At 32.6% G+C, this 17,478-nt stretch overlaps 2 protein-coding genes across 3 annotated transcripts in view; one reads left to right on the forward strand and one right to left on the reverse strand.

Annotated features, from left to right (window-relative positions):
• The window catches only part of LOC125062589 (epithelial discoidin domain-containing receptor 1-like), a 139,167-nt gene that overhangs the window by 110,148 nt on the left and 11,541 nt on the right, over positions 1–17,478 (forward strand). For both annotated transcript variants that reach the window (XM_047668598.1, XM_047668599.1), the window contains exons 12-13: positions 6,030–6,194; positions 17,090–17,208. In XM_047668598.1, coding sequence (XP_047524554.1) covers positions 6,030–6,194; positions 17,090–17,208 — 284 coding nt within the window. The remainder of the gene's footprint in view (positions 1–6,029; positions 6,195–17,089; positions 17,209–17,478) is intronic.
• LOC125062590 lies at positions 9,001–9,613 on the reverse strand. Its single transcript, XM_047668601.1, has 2 exons — positions 9,427–9,613; positions 9,001–9,273 (listed from the first exon to the last, which is right to left on the reverse strand). The coding sequence occupies exons 1-2, from the start codon at positions 9,494–9,496 to the stop codon at positions 9,017–9,019; spliced, it is 327 nt and encodes a 108-aa protein (XP_047524557.1). The 5' UTR covers positions 9,497–9,613; the 3' UTR covers positions 9,001–9,016.

Consider the following 17,478-nt stretch of genomic DNA (forward strand, 5'->3'; position numbering starts at 1 on the left):
TACATGCCGTACGGCCAACTACCCCCTCGTGTCGCGTGAATAAGTCACTCAACCCTAGCCCACCACCCAGTTCAGCAATAATGGAACAGTTATGCAGTATAGTACAGTATCATTTATCAATGTTTATTTCTATAAGAAAACTTTAAATTTTTAATATAATAAACTAAAAAGCAAGATAAATCAATTGTCTATAAAAACAAAATACCGTATAGTTTATTTATACTTTATTACCTTAATCAAAAACATACACATTACAAAAATAAAAAAATCAGGTTACAAAAGTTATAAGGCAACAGGCGGCCTTATCGCCAACAAGCGATTTCTCCCAGGCAACCTACAGAGGTTAGAGTACAAGCAATACCAAAATTATTAACAAAAAAATTCTCAAAATAACACGTTACTATAACTAAAATAAAATAAAGTAAAATCTAAAGCTAGTTTTTATTGGATTTTAAAAAAGTGTTAATAATAAAATATTTTTTAAATATACTACATAGATTGTTATTAATATTAATAAATGTAATTAAATTATACTAGAAGATTATTTTTAAATAAAATTTGATTGGAAAATATCTTCGCATAAAGGAAGCCAATAAAATGTGGGTTCAAACCTTAAATTTTTAAATTGAGAACAACAAGTGACACAAACATGTCATCAGTATATTTTGAATGTAATATAACTTGAAACAACAAAGAGCATAAAGCTACAATAGCGTACTTTATAAACAAATTGTTCTGAATAATTCGCCAAGCCTCGAAAAGTTATAGTTTTAGGGTCATAAAGCATTCTCAGTACGCCTAACCACATTAAAAGCATGCTCGTAGCGCTATTGCACTTTCCGACACAAGTTTGCCGCTCGTTTAGTTTTAATTATATCCAGGCTGGATAAGAAGTTTAGTGACATCGTTATGAAAGCAGAAATATTAAATATTTAGTTCTCCCAACTCCACACTTATGTTTGCAAAGAAAACATTTCACTTCGTACTTTAATAATTAGTAATAACATTAGCTAATTAAATGGCTTTACATAGGCGACGTTAATACTTCATGTTTGTCCAGTTTCTGCCTTTATTTATCTCTGAAGGAGCTTGTCGAAATTATTTCGTAGTAGAAAATTTTAATCGGGAGAACAATATTTAAAACTCATTCAAGGAGGTTCTTCATTTGTTTGAGCCATTAGGATATTTAGATTTTCTTTGTAACCGAAATTTAATTTCTTAGAGAAATCAGGTTTGAAGCGGTTATAATATGCATTAAGTAGGATATCGTCATGCCAATGACTAAAATTATATGTTTTGATATAATGTTTGATATTTGATATTGTTACCGGCACAGTATATTACATAAAAGTAAGCTAAAAAATCGTTAGTCAACTATTAAAACCAAACAGCAATCAATACAATATTCATGCTTATCACTCGTTCCCCTTAATGTAAACAAGACTTCCGTGACTCTAAATGTCGCAAATACTTGTAAATTGCCTTATCATTAAGTGACCCACTTGCTCGTTTGCGTTTGGTATAAAAAATCACAATAACCGTAAAGAAAAAGTAAAAAAACTGCGTTCCTTTTGGCGAACGGCGACCGTTCTTCAACTTTAAATGAAAGCCCGAAATGAGGTAAATCGTAAATGTGCTTTAAACTATTGTGTATCCCATCTGCAAAGGGAAGGCCGGGTTCGCAATATTAATGGTATCGCCTAAGGTATGCTTGGATTTTACTCATTAGGGGTATTATGCGGCTGTTTGCGAAATGATTAATGAGTTAAGGACGGTATTATGAGAGAAACGACTTGCGTGCTGGTCCGGCGTTTTGTAAATGTTTTATCACGGCTTTGTGAGGCTTACACGTAAGCCAACCGTCGTTAAATTGCCTAAATTGTTTACCTATTTTTATTTTGTTTTTTTATGTTTCTAAATCACATGGTGATAAAAAAATAAATTTACACAAAAACCCTGGACCTATCTTGAATTTAGTTTTTTTATTTATTCGTTATCATCGAATAAAATAAAATATGGTAAATTTATATTAACTTACGTTATGATATTTTTTTTTATTATAAACCAATGTTTATTTAAATTATTAAATTAATGTTACTGGGATGCCACACTCTGCTGAAATACGTAATGTACAATAGATACTATATATACTATTTATATAAATGTAAATACGGTGTAAATAATAATAATAATTGATAATCAATCATAAATATTTGCAGCCCAAGGGGCTAGGACATAATAGGTAGCTGTTCTGAAACTGGGTTATTACTCCGCAATATATAATATTTACGGTTTAATATCACAAAAACGTGAATGTAACCGCAGTTGTAATAACTATTCATTCCGATCGGAAACCACGGCTAATTGACTAATAGACCTGAAAATCCCAAACGATGATATAGAGCTTCTGTAAAGAAAAGTTTATGTTTTTGACGGGTACGCTATTAAAGCTCGGTTATTGGGACCTTCTAGGTTGCTTATTTTTTGGTTACTAGTTGGCAGAGTTGTGTTGGCCTAGTGGCTTCGGCGTGCGACTCTCATCCTTGAGGTCGTAGGTTCTATCCCCGCCTGTGCACTAATGGCCTTTCTTGAAACGTGCACATTTAAAATTCGCTCGAATGGTGAAGGAAAACATCGTGAACAAGAAAACTTGCCTAAGACCCAAAAACGTCGACGGCCTGTCTTTGGCACAGGAGGCTGATCACCTGGCCCATTGCATTGACAAATGATCATGAAACAGATACAGACAACACAGATACAGACAGATCTGAGACCCAGACCTAAAAAGGTTGTAGCGCCATTGATTTATTTTTTGGTTAAGTGCCGATAATCTTTGAAACCCGTAACGAATCTACCAAGCGTAAATCGCAGGTGTGTTATATATGGCACTTAAAGCAATTACTTCGTTTTAATGTATGTTTTACGAAGCCATGTCAATACACACATTAACGGGTCACATGTAGAAATGTGGCCTCAATTGGCTCACGAACGGCATAAACAGTTATTAGTTACAACATGCAAGTCATAAATATATATTATTTAAATAGTTAACATTAAGTTTTAATCTTGATTTCTAATACTTGTAAAATACACGTTTTATGTAACTCCAAAAAATACGAGCTCCTTCAAGTAATAATACAAAGCAAAGTGGCAGTTTGAAGGAGACCTGGCCGCAGACGCACGTCCTGATTGAAAAACTTAAGACAATGGTTTGGTCAAAGCACCAAGTCATTGATTAGAAGCGCGGCATCCAAAATTAAACTAGCCATGATGATCACCAACCTTCGCAAGGAGATGGCACTAAGAAGAAGATTGTAAAAAATGCCGGAGTAAAAATTGGTATGCAACTTATTTCGGGCCTAATCAGTATCAAATATAATATGTCGCAGACGCTCCTGCACTGCAGTCTATTGTGTTATTTGTATTAGAGTTCATCTCAAATGTAATAAAACTCCCACAATTACAAAAATATTTCCTATTACAGATCTTAGTATTTTGAATAATATATTTTTAGCTTACTAAAGGACTCGGTGAACTTCGTATCACCTACATATATTTGTGTCTAAAACTTAATACAAAAATATATATTGACAACCAAGTGACTATTTGTCATTTCTAAGAAGACATCAAATATTTCCCAGTTATTGAAAAATTCAACTGTCGTTTTTAGTATTCTTTACTTACTATTTTGTATTAAAATATTGAACTGAAATTACACCAATATTACCAGACCATAATTAGCCAAATCGTTTCATTTTTGACCAGAGACCATACACAACACTTTTATATACATTTTATTCCTTTATGTTTATATACCGTATGAAGAATAAAAATAGTACTAACCCCATATAGCGAGAAAAAGCCATATACTTTAAATTGCGTTTTTTTATATAAAAGGGGGCAAACGAGGGACGGGACGCCCAAAAAAGGCAGTCATCGCCCATGAACACTCATTTTTAGAGTGTACGTTGCCGGCCTTTCAGGGAGGAGTACACTTTGAATAGTTAAATATTCCTGTAAAATGTTTCGAAATGTAGCTGTATTATATAAGCGGCGAACTAACTGAATACCTCATCTATCACCGCCCAACAGTTGGGGTTAGAACTTGAACATTTGATAGCAGAGTTTGGGAATTTCATTCCTCTGGGTATAAAGAGTATTTTTAAATTAAGAATAATATATTACAGGAGTCGTTACAGAGTGACACGTAAATCTAGCATAAAATAATAAACTTTAAAAAAATATTTTTGAACTCAATTATAATGAATTAAATATGAAGTTACTTTTCATTATACAAAGTTATTAAAATCGTGGTTCGATTCCAAGTAAAGAAATAATCTCTTTAAATGAATAGGGTGATAATGGCTTAATAAAGTTCGATGAAACAGACACAGAACCCATTGGAACACTAAATAATGAATACTAACTACTTAACATTGTGAAACTATTCCCAGGGGTTTAGTTCTTAGTTACTGATTAACTGACTATGGCTTCCAGTAACTTATAATAATTAGATTTCCTGTACAATATTATACTAGCACACTACTTATCCGCTGTACTCAAACCCTTTGACAATATAGTAAAGATTATAGTCCATTAAAGATACATTGATACTTTTCAAAGTTCAATTTAGATGTATGAAGCCTGCCTGCGTCGATTACAAGTGCCAACACAGTTAGCACTTTAAGAGACGTTTGGCTTTATGATTCACAATAAAGTATAGGTTTGAGTGTTATATATTAAATTACTTCTATTTCTTATTAATTGTTGTTTTGTATTATTTTATATTCCTTTGTTGTGTTGTGTACTAAAGTCGTGCAAAGAAAGTATTTGTTGGTATAAATGTTTCTTTTATGAAAATTTAAATAAAAAACGGTCGTGCGTACCGTTCGATTGTGATTGGTCAACAGTATCTCTCGTCCAATAGCCATGTTATTACGCCCGTTAATCCAATCATGATTGAACGCAACGTACAGCGAGTTGACATTATATTTCGTTTGCTTAACTCTATACCCAAATTCGACAAAATCGACCAACTGGTATTTTATATTATCACCAAAAATATTATTCGATTGACTTTATATTTTTTTCACGGAATACGGACCTGGAACATTTAGTTCACCGGAAAACTAACCTACAATTACGCTTTTAATCCGACTAAATACTGAGTTATTAGGTATAGAAAATGTAATATAGCTCCGAGAGCCTAACACCTAAAATATGTCAATGGACTCAAAGAGAGCATAAATAGCATCACTACAAAGAGAAATGAGGCAATGTGCATTAGTAGAGAAATTGTCTTTGTAATAGTTCTTCCTTATAAGCATTATTTAATGATGTCATGTTACTACGACTTTTAGATAGCACTTATTTTCTGACTGTACTTTCCACCTTGCAAAAGTGTAAACAACTCAAATTTAAGTTATCTTAATACACATATACTGCCAAATAGAGCACTAGTGGTTAACATGTTTGACAGCAGCTTAGTACGGTTCGATTCCCGGGGTGGGGCGAAATTTAAAACTTACGATTTTGTTACAAAAAGAATCCATATTCGCTCTAAGTTTTAGACATTGCAATGTTTGATATACCCTTTTGTCATTTTAATAATTATTCTAAGAAACAAGTAAAGAACATTCATACATGTCATGTTCAAATTTAAAAGGCACGAACCTACAAGCGAGTAAACTTTGTTGGATAATTGAAAGGTTTTTTTAGTACTACATACTCCATGAATTTAATTAAATTCAAATACATAATGATTATAAATACAACTGGAAAAAATCCTAAAATGTTTAGGCAGGAGTATCAAATGTTTCCATCCATTCCATAGTGAGACTAAAATTTTTTTTTTTATGAGTTTCAAAGTTTACATGTTAACCGAGTACGAACAATAAATTTTAAAGAGACGTTATATAATGACCGCTCACGAGCAAGTACGCCTCGGACCCTAATCTGGAAAGCTACGATTTTGTGTTTTCAGAGCATCCAGTACAGAGAATAGTTTAATAAAAGAGGTTTATTTGCAGTACCCGGATGAACGGCAAAATCGCCGAGAGAAGCCAGCCCCAGGGCTTTTCACCTCTATAAAACTACCTGAAGCCGAGCCCCCAAACGGGGTGGCGCCCCTGCTGGATTTCCCGCGGGGGCGCATGAGACCACTTACTTTCCTGGGCGAGGGACCACATGGCACTGTAAGTAACATAACATTATTAATATAACGATACTAATTGCGATTGAATTTGGCGATTAGACATAGACATAGACATAAAATTTATTACAAACAAAAACACACACATAAACACACAAAATAACAATACTTAAAGAAAACATAAAATAAAATAAGACATCACAAACAATAAAAATTAGAAATTAAAATTAAGAAATTTTCTTTTGCCATTCGGTTCGCTTCCAGTGTGCAATGTGTGTGTACTGTGGTTGTAATTGGCCCTGGCTCAGCATTATGCTGAGGAGCAAAAAGTTCCACAGCGCTGGTCATTCTGCCAGAGACCACAGCAGCTAGTTTGCGCCTCTAATAAAATAAAATAAACAATTATAATACCAAGTAGAAAAATAATAATAATAATATTAAAGAAGTGTGAGTAAATCGTGTGTAACGGTGTATAATAAATAGAATTAAATTAAAAGTTAAAAATAAGAATAAACGTAAATAAGTAGATATTTGTTTGTTTTATGGGTGGATAAAAACTAAATTTTGTGGGACTTTTGTTGAATAAGTAGAAGTGTCTTATAAGTGCGACTAAAATTCGACTTTAATTGAAGACACTTCAGCGGAGGAGGGATATTGTTCCAGCACTTCGTCGCGCTATATTTAAAACTCCCACGAAATGAAGCCGTCCGATGCTTACAGGTTACCTTTAGACGTTACTTTTAGGCCCAGCACACATGGTGAAACGCAATTGCAACGAAACTGCAACTACTAGTTACTTTTGAGTTACATTTGAGTTTATGCCATAGATACCTTTGTGAGACAACACACGTCGCAACTAGTTTGAAACCGGTTTGAAACGCGTTGCAGATCAGTTGCTTTGAAACCAGCGTGCAGGAAACTCGTGTCGGATTTGGTTCTGTCTGGTCTCAAAATCGGAATGATTGTGACTAATTTCATCATATTTAGGTTGCGGCGTGTGTGGAAAACGTTTGAAACTGGTTTCAAACCTATAATTTCAAAAGGGTTTCGTTGCAGTTGCTTTGAAACCAGCGTGCAGGAAACTCGTGTCGGATTTGGTTCTGTCTGGTCTCAAAATCGGAATGATTGTGACTAATTTCATCATATTTAGGTTGCGGCGTGTGTGGAAAACGTTTGAAACTGGTTTCAAACCTATAATTTCAAAAGGGTTTCGTTGCAGTTGCGTTTCACCATGTGTGCTGGGCCTTACTGTTTTTTTACATTTCTAGTTAAACAAAAAACGTCAAACAACTGTTTTAGTAATGTTATGTACGATATAAGTGTTTTCATTATAGTTAGGGAATATGATTTCATCCTCGTTGATACTAAAACGTAATGTAGTCTGCAATAACGTGAACTAGAAAAATAATTGCAAACTCGGGTAGCTCTGAATTTTCTTACGTATTTTCGAAAAAAATTACAATATATTGTTTCTAATTTTTTTCAGTACAGACTAAAATGCAATATCATTGAGGTAGAAGTTTTTTACCTCTCCTATTATAATTTCAATAATTATTCTAATCCGTCTTCCGATGAAAATATTTTTTTTATATATCATAATAATTTTAAAAAAAAGTAGCTACATACCAACCAATGTAACATCTTGCTATGCTACCCCATAGAGAATGTTCACCTTTCCGAAATAAAAACCTAAGTACTAAAAAAACTAAATATTTGATATTTTTCAATTTTTCTCTCAAAAATAACCTTCCTCAGAATTCAACGAATTTAGCGCTTAGCAACATATTTGCGATTCATTTTTATTTGAGTATATAGATACAATTCATTTAGACTATTGACAGGAGCGATAAATTGGTTTATGTCACACATTTATTTATTTTTAAGCTCCATGCGATTTGATATTAATAAATAAATCCCAGAAATTACTTAATTATTTTACTTAGTACTTTATTATTTCCAACCACTGTCAGACGACGAAATCAGATAAAAATTATTTCTACCGCAGCTGTGATTATTATATGATAATAGTTACTTAAACATTAATTTTGAAAAAGGAACAGAATATATAAAAAAGTTACCAAGAGGTTTTCACAAAGGTTTATCAGCTTATACCTATCGATTTTACCTTATAGATAATTCTATGTTCAACTGTTTTGACGCATGCCATCAATTCATATTAATAGACGGTATATTTGTAATAAATCAATATACAGACGGGGTCAATAACACCACTGGACTTAGACTGCTTTAAGAATGTTTATCGTTCAATTATTTTCAATGCAGGCGAAGCAAAATTGAGAGGCTCATATTAAAGTGCACGTCTTCGACAATAGGGATGTTTTACATAAACCATTAGCGCACGGTTGCTGGGTACAATGGGATTATGTTACCAATTAACGACTCAGCAGGAGACGGAACAGGCTTCCTTTACAATAAATAATACTCTCTCGATATAATACATAAAACTTCCCTACACCTGCAACTAATACTTTAAAATATTTTAATACCGAATTATGAACATTAATTAAAATCTCCCATTATTCATGTGAAATGTCTTATTGTAAAGTTTTAACCAAATTATTAATCTGTCTCTGCCGTAAACTGGCTAAGAGACAAAAGAGCTTTAGATAATACTTTTACTTTTATAGATAAGGTTTGCTTGTCCATTTGGTTACCCGCGCTTATATTAGATAACTATTGGAGCGCTTTGAATTATCTGTTAGATAGCTCATTTATAACAATGCCCTTCAACGCAGGGTAATACTATAATAATACAAAATTCACGCAATAGTATCTTAACCACACCTGAAAGGATAAACTAACCTTTTTTAATCAATTTAATAAATTCATTAATATATCTAAAGTTTAATCGCAAAAGCTAAAAAGGTTTTCATTTTCCTGGTACGGATCATTGTCTTCATCTGGAGGGATTGGTTTTTGCAAAACATTTGCTGCGTTTGTTGAGGGCTGTTTTTTCTGGATATTGGACGACTTCATAGTGTCGATAACGGCTGGTTCCTCGGCCGTTTCTATCTTATTTTCCACGGTTTTATCCATTGCTTCTTGCACATTTACCACAGGATTTGGTTGTACAGTTTCTGGCTTCTTGGTGTCATCCAACTCTAGTTCAAAACGGCAAAGGTATATAAGCAAGTTAGGAACACTATGTCCTAATGGCTTTATTATTATTTATTCAGACAGTATAATATTTACTAAGCTTTTTTTAAATGCTTTAAAACGATTATGTATAGATAAAAATATCAATAAATATTTACCATCTCGGATAGTCTCTATGAGGTTTTCCATTGAAAGTCTCTGTTTAATGGTCTTAAAAAGTTCGTCCATTGCTATTTGTTCCTGTTTTTTATTATAAATATGTAGAAAATGTAGGAAAACTGATGAACTCACATTATGTACGATTGAATCATAAAATTTGATTTCTATCGTAACGACGTCAATTTTCAAGAATAGAACTTTTATTCTTCTTTGAGCTTATTAAACCAAAAAGTTTTAACTTTAATAGAATTTATAATATATTTTTTTTCATATCACATTTAATCATGATTGCTGAAGAATAATGCCGTTTTTTTATATATTATAGCAATAGTTTTAAATTTATGCCAGTTTTAAGTAAAATATATGGCCGTTTTACGTGAACATAAGATTTCACAATCTAACACATAAACGCCCTCAGAAACATCTGTCAGGTGTCAACCAACTGTCAAATTTTAGGTTCCTGCAATACGCGGGAAGCTGCTACCGAATTAATCCATAAGAGTAAAAACCTTCTGTTTTCCGGTGTAAACTGCGCTACAGTCTGTGTTTTTAAACTAAAAAGATTTTATTTACAATAGAACTCATATAATTTTTTTTAAATCTCACATTCAGAATCACACACTTGATTGCTTAAGAACAAGGCCGTTTAACGTGACCCTAAGAATTCAGTATCTAAAACATAAACGCCCTCACAAACATCAAACATCAAGTGCCAACTGTCAACTGTCAGATGTCTACCAACTATCAAATTTCAGGTTCCTGCAATACACGGGACGCTGCGGCTAAATTATATACGTAAGAGTAAAAACATTCCGCTTACCGATATACCCGTAAGCTACGCTAAAGTCTTTCATTTTATAAGGGCCAAAGTTGTTTTATCTATTTCTTAATATTTTTACACACTTAATTGTGAATAAAAATAAAACCCAACATGGAAAACCATACTAAATTGTGTGAAAAAAAATCGTCCGATTGAAAACGTGAGAAAAATTTCATATCCTAGACGTAAATTCAATCTGGGTCAGAACACACAAGGCTGACACATACGGCTGACCACATACTTCTAAAAAATTTATCAAAAAAGCTCCGACATATACGTTGCAAATATATATAGAATATGCAAATTAAGGTAACTGTACCGTTCCTTTACTGTAATTTGTATGTACTATACCGTGTTGTTTAGATGAGCCAAGACGAGCTTTGTAGGATACAGATACAGGCAGAGCGTAACAAGACAAACGTGCCACGGAATGTTTGTTTTCGTAATTGAATTTGTTCTTTTCGCCGCAATTGTAGTCTTTTCTTTACATTCACAATTGTTTACAATAATTCAATTAATATCAAATTTGTGTTTGCTAATCCATAATAATACTGAAATACTACGTAAACTACTACGTAAACCGGAATAATATGATTCACATAAAAGTAACAATTAATAGATATTGGTGCTTTGTCTGTGTCTTATCATGTCCGAAATATATTTTACTTAGGCCAAACATTACATTAGCCCTCTAACCGGTACTTATTACATATACGCTATCGTGAAAGAATGCTTTAATTATGGTCGTTTTTTTTAATAATAATAATCTTAAAGTTTTCTTTATGATTAAATTCTTTATTTTCATATACATTTTACCTATAAAAAGAAAAAGCAAAAAACCTTATATACAAATCATTAATCGTTTTATACAGTAGTAACAAAATCATATGTATTGTTCCACATATAAACCACTGAAGAATATCTGGTCAGCCAAACATTGATTAGCAATGAAATATCATAGCAAAATATCAAAATTAAATGCACTTATTACGTGCATTTTAAAATTAAAAACTTCATTATGATACTAACAGCAAAAACACGATATAATCGAATTTTATTTGATTGATAGTGGGTCTGTCGATGTATGGAGTAATTATATTTGCGCTATTAGCGGCGCTTCGGATAATCTACGACCGAGTACCGTCTAGTGTAGTCGAATGAGCCAATCAAATCACTGTAATCATAACTACGGCACCGGGTAAATGGGCGATTGCAATTACACATGGCTTTGTCAAACAAAGCGTATCTAAATATCGAATTATGATGTGCCATTTCTGATTAAATCCTAATTCGTTTGAGTTATTAGCGTTTGATTTTCGAGTCAGTAATATTCGACTAGATAATTAGCATGATAAACTTGTATTTTGTTGTATAGTACATATAAAAATTAACGAAATTTTAAAGTCAATAAACTAAATTTAAGTTAAATAACACATATATATCCTCATATAAAGGATATGAGGTGATATAAAAACATCGTTGAATATATAAAATATTGAATACATAAAAGATCCAGTGACGCATCAACCCTTGTTCCTGGCCACAGATTCTTAGCCTTCAGTGCCTGAAACACGCCGTTGACTGTTTGGGTCTAAGGGTGATGCTGGTTTCCTCGCAATGTTATCCTTCACCGTACGAGCAAGTGTTAATAGCGCAAATAGCCAGTCCATTGCTACGCAGCCGGGGTTCTAACTTATGAACTCAGTGTGGATGAGTGTCTTACACTCATTAGGGCAACACTGCCACTTAGCAAAATTATCTTTTTAATTGTCAAATATTCATCACACTTCACTAAGCAATTATACAAAACTTTGAAACTTAAATTTTAGGCAATTGTCCGTAATAAAACACAATTAACTCGAAATTAAAATCTTTAAAAGAACAAATATCACAGTTTTTTTATGAGTAATCTTTAGTAATATTATAAAAAAATAATAATTTATATATTTGTAACGAATAAACTAAAAACGACAAAGACAAGAGACTACCATCCTTTTGCCTTAAAGGCCGGAACTCTCGGTGTTGCAACTCTACCTGGTGGTGCCTGCTTGTTTGCCTCATAAATATTAAAGATAAAAATAACGTACTGATGAGATTTCAAAAAAAATTAATCAATTGATGCACATAATACCCTGAGTAATATGTTACTGAACCTCGGCCATATTTGATTCCAAAATATTTTAAAAACTAAAGTCCAGCCGTGCGAAGGCCTAGCAGGACGCTTGTTGTTTATACACCCGTAATGTTACGTATAAAATGAAATTATTTTAACAAAACGACTAAAGCAACTCCGTATGTAGGTGTTGTTTAAACATTAACTTTATTATTCATGCGATATAAAATCTTTAAATTAATTCTGGAGAATTCGTATTGCATCGCGAGCTTACAGACGTAGCGCACTTCGCAACAGTACTTACTAAATGAAATTCCATCGAAACTTCACAAGACTTGAATTTTAGTAAATGAAATTCCTGAAAGTATAATTATGCTACTTTATGACTGTGGCGCGTCACAGCACACGGGAGCGAATTTCTTGAGCCCATAAAAATTGATTACTCGCTGTAATAACAAAATGCAATCTGCTCAGTGCTAACATTCAGTGCCACCCCCGTGCCACCCTAATAGCCTTAGGTTTAATAGTAAACTTGAACCATATTTACGAGGTGCAACAAACTAATGTGTAAAATTAATTGCGCCATCAGAGCTGCCCACTAAATAGCAGTTATTTTGAATTATTGATTTAAGCTCGTAGTTAGCTCTAGATAATTAGAAATAAATGTTTTTTGAAGTTATACTTTAGGCGCGTTATGAAAATTTTTTGAGAGTGAAATTTTACGATGCGCGCGCACCGTGACACTAAATTAACAGAATGAAGTTGCCCACGGAAGATGCTACGGCATTGGACATAATTTTAAAACAACATTCGAATAATAATAGAATTTATTTACACTTAATGTAAGAGAATAGTAATAAATATTTATTTATTTAATTTTTCAAATGTAAGCTGAACTTTATTTACTATAATGACTCCTTTTCCAGTCTTTGATTATTTAATTGTAATTAATTATTTGAATGCAATCAAAAACTATTTTTAATAATGTCAAAGAAGTATAATTTCTTACGCGCGTACATAAGTACTCGCAACCTTTTTTAAGACATAAATAGAGAATCTGACCGAGAGTTAAGTTCGGTGGCGGGTGTTGGAGGGATGTTCAAATAAACGAAACACTATGTTTGAAGCTAGGTGTCAACTGACTTAAAGCTTATAACATAAAATAAGGGGTAGTGGGGTTGTGACGCTGGACTGACAAAAAACTGTAACTTATTTATGGGTTCTTAAAACTAAGTGACACATCTGTTACAAGAATGTTATGTAACAATTTAGTAAAGCTTAGGTTTCCTAGAAAAGTGGTGCCGTTATCTAACGGCCGTAATGTAGCGTTGGGTGACGCCATACGTTGTCTATAAATAACATCGGAGTAGGTTTCTAAAGAACGTTGAGTGTCACCGTAACGTCAAATAGCGGTGCTGTAATTTGCATGACGGCCGTCATAGCGGTTATAAACATTAGTAAAACATTTTTCGCGTGTAGCAGTGCCCATATTTAATTAATACAATGAGTGAAAACGTGACTTGGACGAGCGAAAATGATTGTTTTTTTGCATTATGACAAAAAGTAAAGACGGCCGTTACTAACAACTGTAAAATGACGGCCGTTAGTTAACGGCACCGCTTTTCTAGGAAACCTAAGCTTAAGGGCTAGCAAAACTGACGTTTTACACTTTATTGCCTTCAAGAGTAAGATTGTTAACGCGCTTCTAATAATTAACTAAAATAATAAATATACATAAATAACTAACGTTAGGTTACATAGCTCGAGTCTTGACTTTTTCTAATACTAAAATATGGCGAAGGGGCCGATGGCTTCCCTGGCTAGGGATTAAAAAGAGTGGCGGAGAGATTATTGCGACCAAGACGATCGAATCTTTGCCGACAAAGCCGTAATGCAATAAATAGTTGGTCTATTTTTGATTAGTGTTTTTAGGATTCGGAAATAGTTCAGATTATTATAATTGGAAATTTGAAAGATTACAAGTAGTGTTTTTGTTTGTTTTTTTAAGTTTGAAATGTTGTATTTAAGATGTGTGTAGTTAAAAATAAATGATTCTAAGCTTACTGCTATATCTAAAATTAACTGAAACCTCGCTTTTTATTTAATCGCTAAGGTTATTCTTATTATCCAAATCGTAAAAACTCGAAAGTTTATAACAATATGCAGAACACATCCCGTGTAAAACTTTTAATGGTCGACGACCGAACAGCACCAGAGAAACTAAATTTGAAGAAATGCATTTGGCCAAAGCTTATTCGCCTCCAGCATGGCATTCAATGGAATCTGTGATTCTTGTGCCTTTTAGCGATTGAAGAGTAAAATTGTGAACAACGTTCTTGTTCCATTTTGTGTTTGACTTCTAAACAAATTGTTATATAATAAATATAGAATATATAATATAATGTGGTCATTGATTGGTTCAGCGTCACCATTATTTCGTTATTGGTTTAATATTATAGTATTCAGTCATAAATTATTTATGTTGAAATTAAATGTTACTTATCTGCTAATATTTAGTTAGCTTTAGATATATTATACATATTGTAACTTCATATTAATTTGCTAATTTATACAAACTAATCGTCTACCTTATTAAATATGTAAGCTTATTCAATTTTATTCTTATAAAGGGATTTTAATGTTGGGACATATTCTTCTTCTTTTTAATAAACAATGATAAAAGGTAAATGATTTTAAATAAACCCATTTTGAAACAAGAAAACGAATATTTATGATCTCATTATTGATAAATTTTACAGAATTTGTACTATAATTTATACGATGTATATTGTATTTCGCAATTTTTGAACGACACTCAATTGTTTTTCTTTAAGACGACTAAGACCAACCGAAGACTAGTAAAACATTTATAATTATCATATATTGCATTATTTCCCTTCGAAATGCAATTAAAAAAAATAGTACATTAGAAAATGACAATATACGTCAGACAAAATACGCTAAGAAAAACTTCATTCCTATTTTAACACAAACTCATAAAAAGTTTTCGAATTAACTTTCAATTTTATCGAAACCTATTGAATTCTCCCGTATTGACAAAACTTTCAGTTAACTATACAGTTGCGTTTACACACGTACAACACCTGAGCAAACAATACTTTAATACGATTACTTTTGTTTCTTTGTTCAGTTTATGTCCGACCATATTGCAACATTATTTTTCTACTATATTGATTATATGATATATACGTTTAGTATTATATTTAATTCTTTATCTAAATTCATGTATGGGACATGAGGTTCACACAATATTGTTTGTATTTGTTGATTGACATTTATTGAGGGTTTAAAAAAAAACCAAATGCCTGTCAACTTAAAGGAATTGCATTACCTTTAATGTCACTATTGTAAATGTTCCCTCTAGAAATAAATTAATATCAGACTGAAACTTGTTCCGTATTTCTTCGATAATTGTTTGCACAAACGTGGATCAATCCCATCAGCACAAGGTTAAGAATCGCACATGTCCTTGTTAACTACACCTATAATTAAGGTATTATATTATTATATTTAACTTAATTCAATGTATCTTAATATTTAAGTTAGTCGTTAGCCCCTAAAAGTAACGCTTTCCCGCATAACTCGCATTTTAGTGCGTCTATGAAATTTTCCTTAAGTTTTTACTTATTTTTCACTTGATCAATACCTAATTGTGAGTAATCATGAATGTTTTATAAAATTTACACGAAAAAGTATAACGTTATATTTTGGTAATGTTTTTCCCAAGGCCTGCACATCCGGCAGGCGCAAAGCCATTTTCCACGCTCGGTAAAATTAGAAACTGGGCCAAAGTAGGCTTTTGCAAAATATACAGGAAATTCTCAACGTCCTCACTATTTACGTGCCTAAGAACTATTTTCCTAGAAACTTTCCACGTGCCGACGAATAAAAATGTAAATTTTAATTCCTTCATACTTTTAATTCTCTTAAACATCCGTTTAACAGAATAGTTACGGTTCTTTGAAGTTCTTCGGTTATTTTTAAACTTTAATTTAAATTGCAGTTTTAAGGATTTTTTTTATGAAAGATTTTAATAACTTTTTAAAGCGCATATGACATGTATGTATATCCATTCCTAAATCCAGGCTTAATGAAATTGTTTTTAATAAAAAGGGATGTGTTTGCTCCGTGTCCACAACCCCATTATGAAATTCCACGGCAAATCATGGAATTGCCGTGGAATTTCAAACGCAAACTTTTTACAATATTTTAGCCCATATGTTTAAAAACAATATTAATTATTATTATAACTCAACCACGTAGCACAATAATCACTCTCTTTTATCAATATATAAGCAAACTACAACTGAATACCGTTTTGCTATACTTCGACCCGACTAAAAACTATTAACTTCTGTCTACAGAAAAGAAATAATAATTTACAATACAGGTAATGTATATTGTACCTATGTATAAAAACACGCCCCTTTAGAAATGCGTCCAAGTTTCAATAAAATCAAAACCATCGAAGCTATGACTTTTATTATTCAAGAACCCGCCGTACACTTACGAAATGAAACATAAAGAAAGGCTAAATAAAGCAGCATACTTAAGTATTATTTAATTTCAATTACACCTTATAGAAGTCTAAATCAGTAAAATTATTTCATCAACCTCTTCTTCCTCTCCTGATATAAACAACTTATTGTGTAACGGAAGGCATTCAAGGCAATGGTCTAATATTTAATTACATTTTATTCTATGACAGCTCCAGATTTGCGAGACGGATGGCATCGAAGAGCTCAGCGACGAGGAATTACCGAGTGGCGACCGCCGTCGTTTGGTGGTTGTGAAGACACTTTGGCGGGGCTGCCATAGCGATGTCAAGTATGAAGCTTTATCTAGTATTACACTTAGTAAATAAGTCAATTTATAGAAACAATTTAAGGTATTTTTATGGTTTTATGAAGTGATTGTCAGAACAAAACTTATAGGTAATTAAATATAATTTATAACTCTGACTAAAAATTCGCACTATTATTTAGTTGTCTAAAGGGGTTACGCGCTCTCGTATTTCATGACCAAACATGACACTAGTTTTCTATATTCGCTTGGTATACGTTCTTAAGTGACTCGTGATATCAAAAAGGCGTATAA

The sequence above is a fragment of the Pieris napi genome, chromosome Z (genome assembly GCF_905475465.1).
Source record: "Pieris napi chromosome Z, ilPieNapi1.2, whole genome shotgun sequence".
NCBI lineage: Eukaryota > Metazoa > Arthropoda > Insecta > Lepidoptera > Pieridae > Pieris > Pieris napi.

Coding starts and splice junctions, on each gene's coding strand:
- LOC125062590 (XM_047668601.1), bottom strand. CDS start 9,496: ATGGACGAACTTTTTAAGACCATTAAACAGAGACTTTCAATGGAAAAC. Junction 9,274..9,426: donor CATAGAGACTATCCGAGATG/GTAAATATTTAT, acceptor GTTTTGAACTAG/AGTTGGATGACACCAAGAAG.